Raw genomic sequence first — 17,286 nt, 5'->3', positions numbered from 1 at the left:
TGATATTAAATGACCTGATTATAGTCGTCCAACTAGATGCATTAGCATCACATTCTAACAAACTATCATTTCACTTAGGTCAAATTTCACGCAGGGAGTCATTGAAGACCTTTATGCTACTCCTAACTTGACAAAAATACACACCAGTACAGCTGTACCTGAAACAGGTCCATGAAACGTGTTCAACTTAAGAGGCGGTTTAAAAAGTAAATATATAAGTATACTTACGGAGACGAGGAACTCCAGTGTGTCTACATAATCCCTCTCGGTCTTCAGGATTTCAGTCAAAACACAAACTCGAAGACGAAGCTGCTTCTCCAAATCTTTACCGCTAATTTCTCCTTTACCCTCCGACTTTTCTTCGGTCATTTTACTAAACCAATACTTTTTTAAATGTACTCTATTATCAGCAGCTCGCACCGAAGTACCACCACGTCGTTTCCCTTCTAAAAAGTGTTTTTCTCGTCACTTGAGAGGGATCAATCCGTCAATTTGAGGGACAGTAAACATTGTTTTCCTCAGCAACTTTCAGTTTGATGTTTAAGAGGAGGAATGGCGGTAGGGCTGTTTTCCGTAAGCTGGGCGACTGGAATAAATCAAGGAAACAGGCGAATCGGGAGTGCACAGGAATCGGGTCGGCGCTCACTGCTCAAGGGGAAGCCACATGGAACAAACTGTGGGAAAGGCACTGTTAAATTTACACATTCATCAAACACTTCCAATCCGATCCTGGTGGAATCAGGAAAGAGGAAAAGGAAAACAATTTTGGAAACCGTAACGTGCGACACATATTCAGAATACAGTTCCATTTCATAGCATATTTGGAATGTGGACAATGTTTTCATAAAATTTGTTCCCGGTCCTGGTTCTTAGAGACATAGTAAGAAGTTTAACAACACCAGGTTAAAGTCCAACAGGTTTATTTGGTAGCAAAAGCCACACAAGCTTTCGAGGCTCTAAGCCCCTTCTTCAGGTGAGTGGGAATTCTGTTCACAAACAGAACTTATAAAGACACAGACTCAATTTACATGAATAATGGTTGGAATGCGAATACTTACAACTAATCCAGTCTTTAAGAAACAAAACAATGGGAGTGGAGAGAGCATCAAGACAGGCGAAAAAGATGTGTATTGTCTCCAGACAAGACTGCCAGTGAAACTCTGTCTTGTCTAGAGTTTCACTGGCTGTCTTGTCTGGAGACAATACACATCTTTTTAGCCTGTCTTGATGCTCTCTCCACTCCCATTGTTTTGTTTCTTAAAGACTGGATTAGTTGTAAGTATTCGCATTCCAACCATTATTCATGTAAATTGAGTCTGTGTCTTTATAAGTTCTGTTTGTGAACAGAATTCCCACTCACCTGAAGAAGGGGCTTAGAGCCTCGAAAGCTTGTGTGGCTTTTGCTACCAAATAAACCTGTTGGACTTTAACCTGGTGTTGTTAAACTTCTTACTGTGTTTACCCCAGTCCAACGCCGGCATCTCCACATCTTAGAGACATGTCAAAGATATCCAGGAATCCTTCGTGTTACTAAGTTTATAGTTTACCTTTCGCCCGAAAAGTTTAGATTTTTGAGGTTAATGGGATCAGCATGTATTAAAAATCTGAAGGAAAGATAATCTGAATCAGAACAAAATATTAAAGTCGACTAAATTTATTGTAAAAATCGCATTTATGTATCACGCTTTGATACGATTTCCAGTGGCAGAAGGGTCGGTAACCAAAAGGCAACTGAAAAAGAATCAGAGAAGTCAGGAAGGCAACTTTTGCAGCAATCTGTAATGAACTGTCTGAAAGGGTGGTGGAATCTGATCCAAGGCTACATTTCTAAAATGAATTGGATAACTTGAAGGAGGAAAGAGAAGACTAATTGGATAGCTCTTTTGAAAAGCACGTGATGGGCCAAATGGTATCCTCCTGTGCTGTACCATTCTATTGATTCCCATATATTTTGTGCTTATTTCAACACTTTAACTTAGTTTAACTTAATTAAAAATCTTAGTTTTCAAATACTACTCCAACTGTATAACAGCTGGGACATTTGGTAAGCTTTGGTAGAAAAAAACAAAAAGTTAACTGTTTTATCTATTTGCTGAAGAAATTAGAGTTTTGGCTAAACCAACAAATAAAATCTAACCAATTTGTCGCGCTGTAGTATTCCAGTTTGTTCATCCATAGTTAAGTAACATAGGTGACCATGATTTTCCAAATCTTCCAATCATAGTAACAGTGGGTGACCTCATTGTTGGTGTGCTGGTTAAGCCAAAAAAAATCCAGCTGCTTCCTTCGTTTTCAGTCTCTTGCTCTTCTTTCCCATTGATATAAGCAAAGAGGTGTTGAACTTGCACAGAGAGAAGGGCATGCAGACTGAGATTATGCCTGAATGAGATGTAGATTGAGTGAGTCATTGGGAATTTGGTGCAAAGGGGCTGAGAAATGCTCCTTTTTCTACTCCTTTTCAGCCTCCAGGTAAGATTCCTTCCATGTCTCTAAGCTAGGTGATTGCAACTTTCTATTCCTTTATCTTTATTACTTTAAATTATTAACTAATTGACTAAGTAGATAAAGTTGGGAAAAAATGGCAGGGCAGGTGATGTGCTGTGACTGCAGCATGTGAGAATCTGTGGAATGCACTGCAATCCCAGACAACCACATCTGCCGAACGTGTCTGCATCTTTGGCAACTTTGGTTCTGAGTTGCTGAGCTGGAGTCTGAGTTACAAACATTGCGGGGCATCAGGGAGCGGGAAGAGTTACCTGGACACTTAGTTCTGGGATGCAGTCACTGTCCTTACATTAGACAGAACTTTAGAGTTTGGTCAATGATCAGGAAGGGGTAACTGTGAGTCAGGTAGGTAGGGGAAAATAGCATGTATTGATGAAAGTGCTTCCACTCCTGACTTTGTCCAACAAGTATGAAATATTTGCTGCCTGTGTAGATGCGAAGGGCTGCAAGGTGGATGCATGGACTGAATAGTGAAGGATGCCATTCAAGTTGGAAGAACAAAGAGGAATATGGTAGTGATGGGAAACGGTATGGTCGGGGAATGACGCTGTTCTCTGCAGTCGAGAGTGAGATTCCAGACAGGCATGTTGCCTGTCTGTGCCAGGGTCAAGAACATTTGCTCTGGAGATGAACTTGTAATGGGAGGAGGAGGATCCAGTGATCTTTGTTCATATAACATGGGTAAAACTAAGAAGCAGATGCTGCCTATTTTGAGGAGCTAGAGGCTAAATTAAAAGGCAAAACCACAAAGCTATTCATCTCTGGATTATTACCTCAGGCATTGGCATCGAGTAACTAATTTGAGAGTCAAATGCATGGCTTAAATAGTGGGGTGGGAGAAATGGGTTTCAATTCCTGGGCACTGGGTATTGAAGAAAGTGAGAACTGTACTCTTGGAACAGTTTTCACCTCAGCTGTGCTGGGACAAGTGTTCTGGCAAATTGTATAATTAGGGAAGTAGAGAGGGAAATATACTTTAAAGTAAACAGCGGGGGTGAGGAAAGATATGGTAAACTAAAGAGAGAGAAGAGGATAGGATAGCAATAAGGGAAGGTTATCAAAGTGTGTCAGAAAGGAACAGAACGGACAAGCATAAGTGTATGCTAGAGACTGTGAAAATAATTAGTCAGAATTAAAGGCACTCTACCTGAATGCACGCAACATTTATAACAAGCCAGATGAATTGACAGCACAAATAGAAATAAACAGATATGGGGCGGAATTTTCCCATCCTGCCCATCATGGGAATTGCAGCAGTGGGACCATGCAAAGGTCTGTTGACCTCGGGTGGGATTTTCTGGACTTGGGACGAGTGTGGCCAGAAGATGCCATCCATGATCTAATTACCATCACAGAGATGTGGCTGCAGGGTGGCCAATGCTGGGAATAAAAAAGTCCAAGGCTATTCAGCAATTAGGAAGGATGGGTAAAAAGGAAAAGGAGATGGAGGTCACATTTTTAATAATGGATAGGATCTGTATATTAGTGAGAGAGGATCTTAACCAAGATTAAGATATAGAATCAGTTTGGGTGCACTAATCAGGATGAATTCCTGGAACATATACACAATGATTTCTCGAACAGTATGTTGATGAACCACCTAGAGAACAAGTTATTTTAGATCTAGGATTGTGCAATGAGAAAGGGCTAATTATTAATCTCATTGTAAAGGAGCCTTTAGGAAAGAGTGACTATAATACGGTAAAATTTTACAAATTTGAAACTGATGTAACTCAATCTGAAACTAGGGTCTTTATTCTAAATAAAGGAAACCACAAAGATATGAGGGGAAAGTTGGCTGAGGTAGACTGGGCAACTACATTAAAATGGTCGACAAGCAATAACTAGCATTTGAAGAATGAATACATGGTAGGCAGGAAATTTATATTACTTTAAAGTACAAAAAAACAGGAAAAGTGAGCCAACAATGGCTAATGAGAGAAATTAAGGATTCAATCAGATCAAAGGAAGAGGTATGTAAAGTTGCCAAAAAATAGTAAGCCTGAGGATCAAGAGCATTTTATAATTCAGCAAAAGAGGATCAATAAATTGATATAGAAAATACACTAGTGAGAAACATAAAAACGTACCATAAGAGTTTCCTTAGATATGTGAAAAGGAAAAATGTATGTTGACTCTGCCCAATTTTACCATTATTTTCGAAGTTATCACATCCTTCACAATATATTCAAATATTTCCCTATTACTGACATCAAACAAATAGGTCTGTAGTTCTACATTCACCATTATTAAATAGTGGGATTACATTTGGTACTTTCCAGTCTGCAGTAACCTCTCCAGAATCCATAAAAGTTTGAATGCAATCTCTATAATTACCTCATTCAACAATCTGAGATGTAAGTCATCTGGACTAGGAAATTTATCAACTTTCAATCCAATGAACTTTTCAAGTACTACCTCTTCACTAATACTAATTATTTTCAGTTCCTCAGTTTCATAATATCCTTGATTGTGTAATATTTCTCAGAGATTTCCTGTATCTTCTTTCATGAAGGCAGACACAATTGTTTGGTTTCTCTGCCATTTCCCTATCCTCCACTATGAACTATCCTGTCTCCACCTGTAATTGGCCCACATTTGTCTGAGCCAATATTGTCCTTTGCACATACCTAAGTAAGCTTTTCCAGTTTGTCTTTCCTTTCTTAATCAGTTTCTTAGTCACCCTTTGATGGGTTCTAAATTGTTCAGTAAGAAGTCTCACAACACCAGGTTAAAGTCCAACAGGTTTATTTGGTAGCAAATACCATAAGCTTTCGGAGCACTGCTCCTTCGTCAGATGGAGTGGAAATGTGCTCTCAAACAGTGCAAACAGACACAAAATCAAGTTGCAGAATACTGATTAGAATGCGAACCTCTACAGCCAGCCAGGTCTTAAAGATATAAAGATTTTGAATAAACTGAAGGTCGATAAGTCCCCTGGGCCTGATGAAATGCATCCTAGGATTCTTTGGGAGGCAAGGGATGAGATTGCAGAGCCTTTGGCTTTGATCTTTGGGTCCTCGCTGTCCACGGGGATGGTGCCAGAGGACTGGAGAATGGCGAATGTTGTTCCTCTGTTTAAGAAAGGGAATAGAAATGACCCTGGTAATTATAGACCGGTTAGTCTTACTTCGGTGGTTGGTAAATTGATGGAAAAGGTCCTTAGAGATGGGATTTACGACCATTTAGAAAGATGCGGATTAATCCGGGATAGTCAGCACGGATTCGTGAAGGGCAAGTCGTGCCTTACAAATTTGATAGAATTTTTTGAGGAGATAACTAAGTGTGTTGATGAAGGTAGGGCAGTTGATGTCATTTACATGGATTTTAGTAAGGCGTTTGATAAGGTCCCCCATGGTCGGCTTATGATGAAACTGAAGAGGTGTGGGATAGAGGGAAAGTTGGCCGATTGGATAGGTAACTGGCTGTCTGATCGAAGACAGAGGGTGGTGGCCGATGGAAAATTTTCGGATTGGAGGCAGGTTGCTAGCGGAGTGCCGCAGGGATCAGTGCTTGGTCCTCTGCTCTTTGTGATTTTTATTAATGACTTAGAGGAAGGGGCGAAAGGGTGGATCAGTAAATTTGCTGATGACACCAAGATTGATGGAGTAGTGGATGAGGTGGAGGGCTGTTGTAGGCTGCAAAGAGACATAGATAGGATGCAAAGCTGGGCTGAAAAATGGCAAATGGAGTTTAACCCTGATAAATGTGAGGTGATTCATTTTGGTAGGACTAATTTAAATGTGGGTTACAGGGTCAAAGGTAGGGTTCTGAAGACTGTGGAGGAACAGAGAGATCTTGGGGTTCATATCCACAGATCTCTAAAGGTTGCCAGTCAAGTGGATAGAGCTGTGAAGAAGGCCTATAGTGTGTTAGCTTTTATTAACAGGGGGTTGGAGTTTAAGAGCCGTGGGGTTATGCTGCAACTGTACAGGACCTTGGTGAGATCACATTTGGAATATTGTGTGCAGTTCTGGTCACCTCACTATAAGAAGGATGTGGAAGCGCTGGAAAGAGTGCAGAGGAGATTTACCGGGATGCTGCCTGGTTTGGAGGGTAGGTCTTATGAGGAAAGGTTGAGGGAGCTAGGGCTGTTCTCGCTGGAGCGGAGGAGGCTGAGGGGAGACTTAATAGAGGTTTATAAAATGATGAAGGGGATAGATAGAATGAACGTTCAGGGACAATTTCCTCGGGTGGATGGAGCTATTACAAGGGGGCATAACTATAGGGTTCGTGGTGGGAGATACAGGAAGGATATCAGAGGTAGGTTCTTTACGCAGAGAGTGGTTGGGGTGTGAAATGGACTGCTTGCAGTGATAGTGGAGTCAGACACTTTAGGAACATTTAAGCGGTTATTGGATAGGCACATGGAGCACAGCAGGATGATAGGGAGTGGGATAGCTTGATCTTGGTTTCAGATAAAGCTCGGCACAACATCGTGGGCCGAAGGGCCTGTTCTGTGCTGTACTGTTCTATGTTCTATACAGACAATGTGGGTGGAGGGAGCATTCAACACAGGTTAAAGAGATGTGTATTGTCTCCAGACAGAACAGCTAGTGAGATTCTACAAGCCCAGGAGGCAAGCTGTGGGGGTTACTGATAATGTGACATAAATCCAACATCCCGGTTTAGGCCGTCCTCATGTGTGCGGAACTTGGCTATCAGTTTCTGCTCAGCGACTCTGCGCTGTCGTGTGTCGTGAAGGCCGCCTTGGAGAACGCTTACCTGAAGATCCAAGGCTGAATGCCCGTGACTGCTGAAGTGCTCCCCCACAGGAAGAGAACAGTCTTGCCTGGTGATTGTCGAGCGGTGTTCATTCATCTGTTGTCGTAGCGTCTGCATGGTTTCCCCAATGTACCATGCCTCGGGACATCCTTTCCTGCAGCGTATCAGGTAGACAATGTTGGCCGAGTTGCAAGAGTAGGTACCGTGTACCTGGTAGATGGTGTTCTCACGTGAGATGATGGCATCCGTGTCGATGATCCGGCACTTCTTGCAGAGGTTGCTGTGGCAGGGTTGTGTGGTGTCGTGGTCACTGTTCTCCTGAAGGCTGGGTAGTTTGCTGCGGACAATGGTCTGTTTGAGGTTGCGTGGTTGTTTGAAGGCAAGAAGTGGGGGTGTGGGGATGGCCTTGGCGAGATGTTCGGCTTCATCAATGACGTGTTGAAGGCTCCGGAGGAGATGCCATAGTTTCTCCGCTCCGGGGAAGTACTGGACGACGAAGGGTACTCTGTCCACCGTGTCCCGTGTTTATCTTCTGAGGAGGTTGGTGCGGTTTTTCGCTGTGGCGCGTCAGAACTGTTGATCGATGAGTCGAGCGCCATATCCTGTTCTTATGAGGGCATCTTTCAGCGTCTGGAGGTGTCTGTTGCGATCCTCCTCATCCGAGCAGATCCTGTGTATTCGGAGGGCTTTCCGTAGGGCATGGCTTCTTTTACGTGTTTAGGGTGGCAGCTGGAGAAGTGGAGCATCATGAGGTTATCCGTGGGCTTGCGGTACAGTGAGGTGCTGAGGTGACCGTCCTTAATGGAGATGCGTGTGTCCAAGAATGCAACCGATTCCGGAGAGTAGTCCATGGTGAGTCTGATGGTGGGATGGAACTTGTTGATTCTAAATTGCTGCCATTTCTCAAGTTTACCACTTTTTCTGGCATCCATATAAGCCACTTTCTTTGATCTAATGTAGTCACCTTTCTCATCGGGTGTTTAGAGGAATGGAGATCTGTTGTAGACATAAAAAAAATAAGAACATGAAAACTAGAAACAGGAGAAGGCAATTCTGCCCCTCGAGCCTGCTCCGATCATGGCTGATCTCATCTCCACCTTCCTGCCCACTCCCCATAACCCTTCATCCCGCTACTCATTAAAACCTAATCTCCTCAAATTTGTTTAGTGTTCTGGCATTCACTGCACTCGGGTAGAGAATTCCACAGATTCATGAACCTTTGAGTGAAGTGATTCCTCCTCATTTCTGTTTTAAATCTGCCAATCTTAAGCCTAAAACTATGGCCTCTCATTCTAAACTGGCCAACAAGGGGAAACATCTGCTCTACGTCCACCCTGTCAATCCTCTTCAGCACCTTCTATACTTCAATTAGATCTCCTCTCATTCCTCTGAACTCCAGCGAGTATCTGCCTGAACTGCTCAATGTCTCTCTCCATAAGACAAGTCCTTCTATCCTGGAAGCAATCCATTGAACACTGACACAGTGGTTAGCACTACTGCCTCACAGCATCAGGGACCTGGGTTCAATTCTGGCCTTGGGTGATTCTGTGTGGAGTTTGCATGTTCTCCCCATGTCTGTGTGGATTTCCTTCGGGTGCTCTGGTTTCCTTCCAAAGATGCGCAGGTCAGTTGGATTGACCATGCTAAATTGCTCTTAGTGTCCAAAAGATTGCAGGTGGGTTAGGATCAATGCGCGCGGTTATGGGGATAGGGTGGGCGTGTGGGCCTAGGTAGAGTGCTCTTTTGGAGGGTTGGTGTCAACACAATGGGACAAATGGCCTCCTACAATGTAGGAATTCTATGAACCACCTTTAATACATTTGCATCCTTCTGCAAGTAAGAAGTCCAGAACTGTGCACAGTACTCCAGATGCGGTCTCACCAATGCCCGATACAGTTGAAACAGCACCTCCCTACTTTTATACTCTATTCCATTAGCAACAAATGTCAAAATTCCATTTGCCTTCCTTATTACCTGCTGCACCTGCCTACTTTGTGATTTATGCATGAGGACACCTAGATTCCTCTGCAACGAAGCATTTTGAAGTTTCTTTCCATTTAGATAATGAGTTGCCTTTTTATTCCTCCAACTAAAATTGATAATCTCACACATCCATGTTAAATTCCATCTGCCAAATTTTGGCCCACTCACCAAACCTATCCATATCCATTTGTAAATTTCATACTTCCTCATTGCAACTTGCTTTCCCACCTACTTTAGTGTTGTCTGCAAATTTGAGTATAATACATTCTATCCCTGCATCCCAGTCATTAATATAGACTGCAAATAACTAGGGCCTGAGGACCGAACCCTGTGGCATACCACTAGTTACAGCTTGCCAAACAGAAAAGACCCATTTATCCCCACTCTCTGCTTTATGTTGGTTAACCAATGCTCTATCCAAGCTAACATAATACCTTACTCTGTGGGATATTACCTTGTGTATTAACCTTTTGTGCAGCACCTTATCAAATGCCTTCTACATAAGTTTGCTTGTTACATCTTTGAAGAACTCCAGCAAATTAGTCAAACGTGTTTTACCCTTCATAAAACCATGCTGACTCTGATGGATTGCCTTTTGACTTTACAAATGTCCCGTTACTACTTCCTTAATAATGGATTCGAACAGTTTCCCAACAATAGACATTAAACTAACTGGTGTGTATGTAGACCATGTAGTACTTTTAAAAATATTGCTCATTGCCTACCTACCATCAAATCTTTTAGTGTATTTCCTAATCCACCATAGCCAACTTGCCTCTCATTCTTCATAATTGCCTTTCTTCAGATTTAAGACCCTAGTTTCAGAATACATTATATCACATTCAACCTTAATGTGAAATTCCATCACATTATGGCCACTATTTCCCAAATTTTCCTTTAAAGCCTCTTTTGAGTCCATCACCGTCGAAGTGCCCATGCCTCATTTGGAACTCTCCCCACCCATCTGGCGGTTGCTTGCACTGTTATGTACAGAGGTGAAACCCACCCCCCACCCCTCCGGCCCCGCCAAACGACCTTCACATATCTCCTCATGTCCCTTGTTGGTTTATTTATTCTTTACACCGTAGCCCTCCCTAAGCACAAAAGAATCATGGTTGGAATTGAAACCAATCCCCACACATCCAAATGCCTTTGTCCAGCATGAATCTAACTATCGGTTTTATCTCTCCAGGCACAGAAACATTAAATTAAAACCACTTAAAACCAAGGTATGTGGCCATGGAGTGTAGGGCTGAGTGCAAATTGAGCAAGGGTTTCCATGTTGGACACCAACTTCCCACATTGCCTCAATGCTCTCGCATGCTTGAGCCACAAAATCAGGCAAAACATAGATGGACTCCTACATCATTCGCTCTAGTCTGCTGAGTGACTGTCAAATCTCTGCCTGATATTCCAATGCTTGTTATTGTGCCTCCACCATTGAACTGGCAGCCACTTCCAGAGGCTTATCATCTGACTGAAACTGAGCAGGTGGCTGGTTTTCAGCAGCCCTCAAAAGGTCAGAGACCTAGCCTATCCCTGTCTCTGATGTGCCTGTGAGGTGTTCTCCAGAAAATGATGCCAAGCCTAACCCAAAGCTACGCCTCACTGAAATGTGTGTTTCTGTGCTGGTGGAGAGTGCAGATGAGCAGAGTGATTATTCTTCATGAGTCTCCCTCATCCTCGGACGTGCTTTGGTGGCTCAGACTGCTGCTGAGCTGCCTGGAAGGCTTTGATCTGCTGGTGCCTAGATAAAGGAAAATAGAGTTTTATTGGATAAGCTTAAGCTATATCAGACTACATTTGACTCACTGTGATTCAGTATTTGATGAAGTGATGGGGCTATGATCCATCCTAGATTGTTGAGAGAGGCCAATCTTGCCTTCCTCACAGGAGCGATCCTTCTCCTCCCTAACATGGTCAGCTGCAACTGCCAAATTTTGGTGAGGACGATGATCTCTGCCATCCTTCCACTAGTCTAGGCTCATTTGCACTTGTTGTGCACCTGTTTGAAGGCCTGTATGAAGATGAAAGAAAGGAATGGAGCAGAGGTTGGGTGAAATGAACCCTCTCCAGAAGGGTCAGAGGATGGAGTGTGAACAACTCATGGGATGTTGGTGATGTGAAAGTGCCCATGAGAAAATGAGTGTTGATCTGTTTCCCCCACTAATGGATGTGTGAGATATATGAAGAGAGTAGCCATTTGAGTGCATTATACCATAATAACAGTTTGATACTGGAGGAATGGAAGGAGCTGAGAGATGACTTGCCCTCGTAGAGTGGATGAGATCATTCATCCGCTTCTGACAATTTGTGACACTTCAGGCATGGTTGACAGCAATGCTGATTGCCTGGATGACGACCTCCCAGGCCAGAGACATAACATTCGGGTTCTTTTTGGAGCCATCTCTGAGGTTGAGGACATGCCTCTTCACCTGGACTACACTGATCAAGGCATCGAGGACCAGGTGACTGAAGTGGGGTGCTGCATGCTTCTTGAGACTAGTAGCCTTCTGCTTCTGTCTGAATGACATCTTTAGCAGTCACTTGATGACAGATGCGCTGAAGAGAGTTGTGTGAGTCTGTTACACTGGCGCTTAAATATGGCACCGAAACCTTTGAGCCCACCAGCTCACAGCAGTGATTTGGGGAGATACTCATCTGTGCATAATGAATGAGGTTCCAAACGCTGAATTGGGCGTGGGTTCCCATCATTCTGGCTGGCAGAAACAAGGCCACTGGAATCGCCTGACACCACACTTATACAACAAAATTGAGAATTACGCCCATAACCGCTGATCAGCAGAATTTCAGAGTAACACCCAAATCCTCTTGAGTTTAAGTTTATTTATTAGTGTCACAAGTAGGCTTACATTAATGCTGTAATGAAGTTACTGTGAAAATCTGCAATTGCCACATTCTGGCACCTGTTCAAGTACACTGAGGGAGAATTTAGCATGGCCAATGCACCTAACCGGCACATCTTTTGGACTGTGGGAGAAACCCGGAGCACCCAGAGGAAACCCATACAGACACTGAGGGAACACTCGTGCCTGCAAATGGAAACACCCTCTGTGTGTACTCTATTCAAACCTTTCAGCTGTTTTTTCAAGTGGAAAGAGACCCTAACCTGTTCATCCTTTCCTCATAGGTACAACTTCTCAATTCTGGTATCATCTTTATAAATCTTTTTTCACTTTCTCCAGGGTCTCTATATCTTTTTTATAAAATGGTGAGTAGAACTGTGAACACAACTCCCAAGTGTTGTCTAATCAAAGTTTAATACACTTTGGCATAACTTCCCTAGTTTCCAAATCAATCGCTTTAGAAATTACCCCTAGTGTTTGGTTTGCTTTAGTTATGGCCTTATTGAGATACATTTCAACTTTTAGTGGTTTTGTATTTGTACTTCCTTTGTTGCTCTACCCCATTTTCTAAGCAAAACATTACTTTCTTCATTCCCTTTACCCTGTAATACTTAATATTTATTTGTGTTGAACTTCATTTTTCAGTTATTTTCCCATTCTGCAAATTTATTGATCTCATATCATGATTTATTTTTCAGTTCTACCAAATGTTGACAATTCAATTCAATTTGGCATCACCCACAAATGTAACAATTATGTTTTTGATTCCAAAGTCTAAATTATTAATATAAATTGTGAACAACAGTAGTCACAGCATTGATTGTTGACCCACAGGGTCTTCAGCCCCTCTTATCTGTAATCCTTTACCCCTACTCTCTACTTCCTGTATTTTAAACAGCCAGCTATCCATTCTGCTACTTGTTCACTTACTCCACATGCTCTGACCTTATTCATCAGTCTACGATATGGAACCTGATTAAAGGTCTTTTGGAAATCTAGGTATATCAAAAACCTTTGTCTACTCTCTTCAAAGATGTCAATAAGGTTGGTCAAGCAGAGCATTCTGTCTTGAAACTCATATTAATTAAACATTATTATATTTTTGGTTTGTAGATCTTTTTCTATTTTCTCTTTTAGTAGGGATTCCATGCCAATGTTAAATTAACTGGTCTGTAGTTTCCAGGACATGTGCTAACTCCCTTTTGACTGGATAAAGGAATGCCTATGGAGGTATGTATATGTGCTTCCAGAAGGCATTTAATAAATTCCCTAAAAAAAGGCAGTTGAAGTTGAAGCTTATGAAATTGAAAGCAAATTATTGACTTGGTTTGGAAATGGACTGAGCATCACAAAATTGAGAATAGAGATAATGGACAGGTATTCTAATTGTCAGGATGTGACTCGTGGAAATTTTAAATTTGGAGTTGATAGATTTCTGCCAACCTATTTGTGTAAAAGACAAGCTTCAGCTGTGCAACACCTTGGTTAGAAATGCTGTGAGCAGTTCTAGGTACAGCATCTTAGGAAGGATATGGAATGCTGGTCTTTATCTCTCCAGCACTAGAAAACAAAGGGGTATTGCTCCATTCAGGCACAAATGATAGACTGTCCTGAAAGGGAATGCAGCATATTTCTTTTTTTAGCAGAGTGGTACCAGAACTCAGTTAAATTATAAGTTAAGTGCCCATGGTGTTAAGGGTAAGATCCTGGCATGGATAGAGGATTGGTTGACTGGCAGAAGGCAGGGAGCAGAGATAAAGGGGTCTTTCTTAGGATGGCAGCCAGTGACTAGTGTTGTGCCTCAGGGGTCAGTGCTGAGACCACAACTTTTCACAATATATTAACGATTTAGAGGAAGGAACCGAAGGCACTGTTGCTAGGTTTGCAGATGATACAAAGATATGTTGAGGGACAGGTAGTATTGAGGGAGCAGGAGGCTGCAGAAGGACTTGGACATGTTAGGAGAGTGGGCAAAGAAGTGGCAGATGGAATACAATGTGGAAAAGTGTGAGGTTATGCATTTTGGAAGGAGGAATGGAGGCATAGACTATTTTCTAAATGGGAGAATGTTTAGGAAATCAGAAACACAAAGGGACTTGGGAGTCCTTGTTCAAGATTCTCTTAAGGTTAACTTGCAGGTTCAGTCGGCAGTTAGGAAGGCAAATGCAATGTTAGCATTCACGTCAAGAGGGCTAGAAAACAAGAGCAGGGATGTACTTCTGAGGCTGAATAAGGCTCTGGTCAGACCCCATTTGGAGTATTGTGAGCAGTTTTGGACCCCATATCTAAGGAAAGATGTGCTGGCCTTGGAAAGAGTCCAGAGGAGGTTCACAAGAATGATCCCTGGAATGAAGAGCTTGTTGTATGAGGAACGGTTGAGACTCTGGGTCTGTACTTGTTGGAGTTTAGTAGGATGAGGGGGGATCTTATTGAAACTTACAGGATACTGCGAGGTCTGGATAGATCGAACGTGGAGAGGATGTTTCCACTGGTAGGAAAAACTAGAACCCGAGGGCACAACCTCAGGCTGAAGGGACGATCCTTTAAAACAGAGATGAGGAGGTATTTCTTCAGCCAGAGAGTGGTGAATCTGTGGAACTCTTTGCCGCAGAAGGCTGTGGAGGCCAGGTCATTGAGTGTCTTTAAGACAGAGGTAGATAGGTTCTTGATTGATAAGGGGATCAGGGGTTATGGGGAAAAGGCAGGAGAATGGGGATAAGAAAAAAATCAGCCATGATTGAATGGCAGAGCAGACATGATGGGCTGAGTGGCCTAATTCTGCTCCTATGTCTTATGGTCTTTTGGTCTTATTAAGAGAGAGATTACCTGGAAGTTAGAAAATTAGGGGTTATTCCATTGAAGTTTTCAAGATATTAAAAAGATCTGATAGGGTAAATAGGGAAAAATTATTTCCACTGGCATGGAAATCCAGGATTAGGAACATTGCAGCAAAATTAAAGCCAGCTCTTTCATAAATCAAGTAAATTTTCTTTAGCACATCTTCACACCCACACTGTATTCCCCTTTGGAGAATAGTGGGGGGAGCGGTGGAAGGATTATTGAGCTAATTGTCAGACAGTTGAACCATGTTATGAATGTTCTTTCTGTGACCAATAAGTGCTGGTGTTGAACCCAAACCCCTGAAGAAGGGGCTTGGGGCTCTGAAAGCTTGTGTGGCTTTTGCTACCAAATAAACCTGTTGGACTTTAACCTGGTGTTGTTAAACTTCTTACTGTGTTGAACCCAAAACCAGAGATTCAGATCCGGCAGTAGGGGTCACAAGGCCTCCTAACAAGTAAAGTAATGTTTCTAAACACAATAGGAAGGAGAAATTTAGAACTTTCTTTTACAAATGGCAATTGGTGCGAGATCAATAGTTAATTTTAAATCTGACATTGACAGATATTTGTCACCCAAAGGTATTAAGGGATAGGGGTATGGGTATGTGGAGGTGGTTACAGAATAACTACAATCTCATTGAATGACCCAACAGTCTCAAAGTGCTCAATGATCTACACCTGTTTCTATGCTCCTAAGTTCCCTTCTTAAATTTATATATAATGTTAACAATCTGTCAGTCTTCTGGCACTACATCTTCTCTGAATGATATCTTAAATATGTGTAATAGCACATCTGCAGTCTCCTCCCAGTATTATTTTAGAATGCATGCATGCAATCTATTCAGACCAGGAGTTATATTTTCTTTGGGTTGAATTCATTTATTTAACATTACTCATTTTTCTTATTTTAAATGTGTTTTTTATTACTTCTGATGTCATGTCCATTTGATTTGTCTTGTTGGTAAATATTGAAGTAAAATGATTATTTTATGTACCTGTGATTTCTGTCACTGATTGTGACTTTATGCCTGATGCCCATCCCAACTTTCTTTATTTGTTCCTGGGCCAGAATCCCAATTTTGGCACAAGTCTGAGATGTTACTGAGAAACACTCTTCAGAGTCAACTGAACAGGGTATCTTTTGGTCATTTCCAGTGCTTAGCTCGATGACAGGTATGCTGTCCAGTTTTATTCTTTCTTGACTTTTCTGTTTGATGCAACTGAGCAACTTGATAGGCTATTGTATAGGCAATTAAGTGTCAACCACATTGCTGTACCTCCTCTTGCTGTCACCTTGACATGGTGGGGAGGCTTGAATGCCTCAGGGCTCCTGAGAGCTATGCCAGTGAGATTTTCCACTCCTGGTTGATCTAAGCAAACCGTTACAGGTCTCAGGTGTAATGTCCGACAAAGAACAGCAAACTGGTCCTCCAGGTTAGGGACAACTCCCCCACCCTGTAAAAATAAGATCAAGACACAGAAACTGCAAAGAGCAAAACAGCAACTCACAAGGGTCCTGCAGGAGATTCTAGCCAGATAGCTGACAGCATGACTAGCTCAGACCAGAGCCCTTCTAGGGAAGTCAGGGGTGCAAAGACAAAATCAACTTTGACTCAATTGTTGGGATTCGTCTGGTAAACCTTATTTGAATTACTCCTAACACACTTGCATCTTTCCTTAAATAAATAGGCCAGCACAGTACACAATACTCAATGTACACAATACTCCAATACTCCAATGTCCTGTACAACTGAAGCAAAACCTCCCTGTTATTGTAATCAATTCCCCTCACAATAAATGATAACATTCTATTAGCTTTCCTAGTTACTTGTTGTACGGTATACTAGCCATTTGTGATTCATGCACGAGGACACGCAGATCCCCCTGTGTCTCAGAGCTCTGCAATTTCTCACCTTTTATAAAAAAGCTTTTTTATTCTTCCTGCCAAAATGGACAATTTTACATTTGCCCACATTGAACTCCATTTGCCAAATTTTTGCCAAATTGTTAAATCTATCGATGTCCCACTTTAGCCTCCTTGAGTACTTCTAAAATTGGGATTTTATTACATAGCAAGTTGGAAAGGAGTCCTGCATACATTAGCAAACTATATTTTCTTTTCCCCTTTATCTATCTCTTGTAACTAATTAATTTCAAGGTTTTGAAATTCCCCATAATTATTATTCTATGTTTGTTACTTCTTTCCCTGCTTAATTTGCATATTTCTTTCTCAACCTCTCTTCCGCTGTTAGGTGACCTGTAGACTATCCCTGTTAGTGTGTTTGATCCTTTTTTATTTCTTATTTTTATTAATTCCCATTCCAGAATATAAAATAAAGAAAACATCCACATAATGAATGATAATA

General features: G+C 42.0%; 1 protein-coding gene across 1 annotated transcript in view; it reads right to left on the bottom strand.

The window, feature by feature from the left end:
- Positions 1-564, bottom strand: part of prex2 (phosphatidylinositol-3,4,5-trisphosphate-dependent Rac exchange factor 2) — a 416,168-nt gene extending 415,604 nt beyond the window's left edge. Inside the window, exon 1 of the mRNA XM_078217095.1 lies at positions 229-564. Within this exon, the coding sequence (XP_078073221.1) occupies positions 229-369 (141 nt within the window). The 5' untranslated portion in view covers positions 370-564. The remainder of the gene's footprint in view (positions 1-228) is intronic.
- Between the last annotated feature and the right edge of the window lie 16,722 nt (positions 565-17,286).

The sequence above is a fragment of the Mustelus asterias genome, chromosome 7 (assembly GCF_964213995.1).
Source record: "Mustelus asterias chromosome 7, sMusAst1.hap1.1, whole genome shotgun sequence".
NCBI lineage: Eukaryota > Metazoa > Chordata > Chondrichthyes > Carcharhiniformes > Triakidae > Mustelus > Mustelus asterias.
The sequence above is the reverse complement of the archived record's forward strand: the minus strand, read 5'-3'. Positions and strand labels throughout refer to the sequence as shown.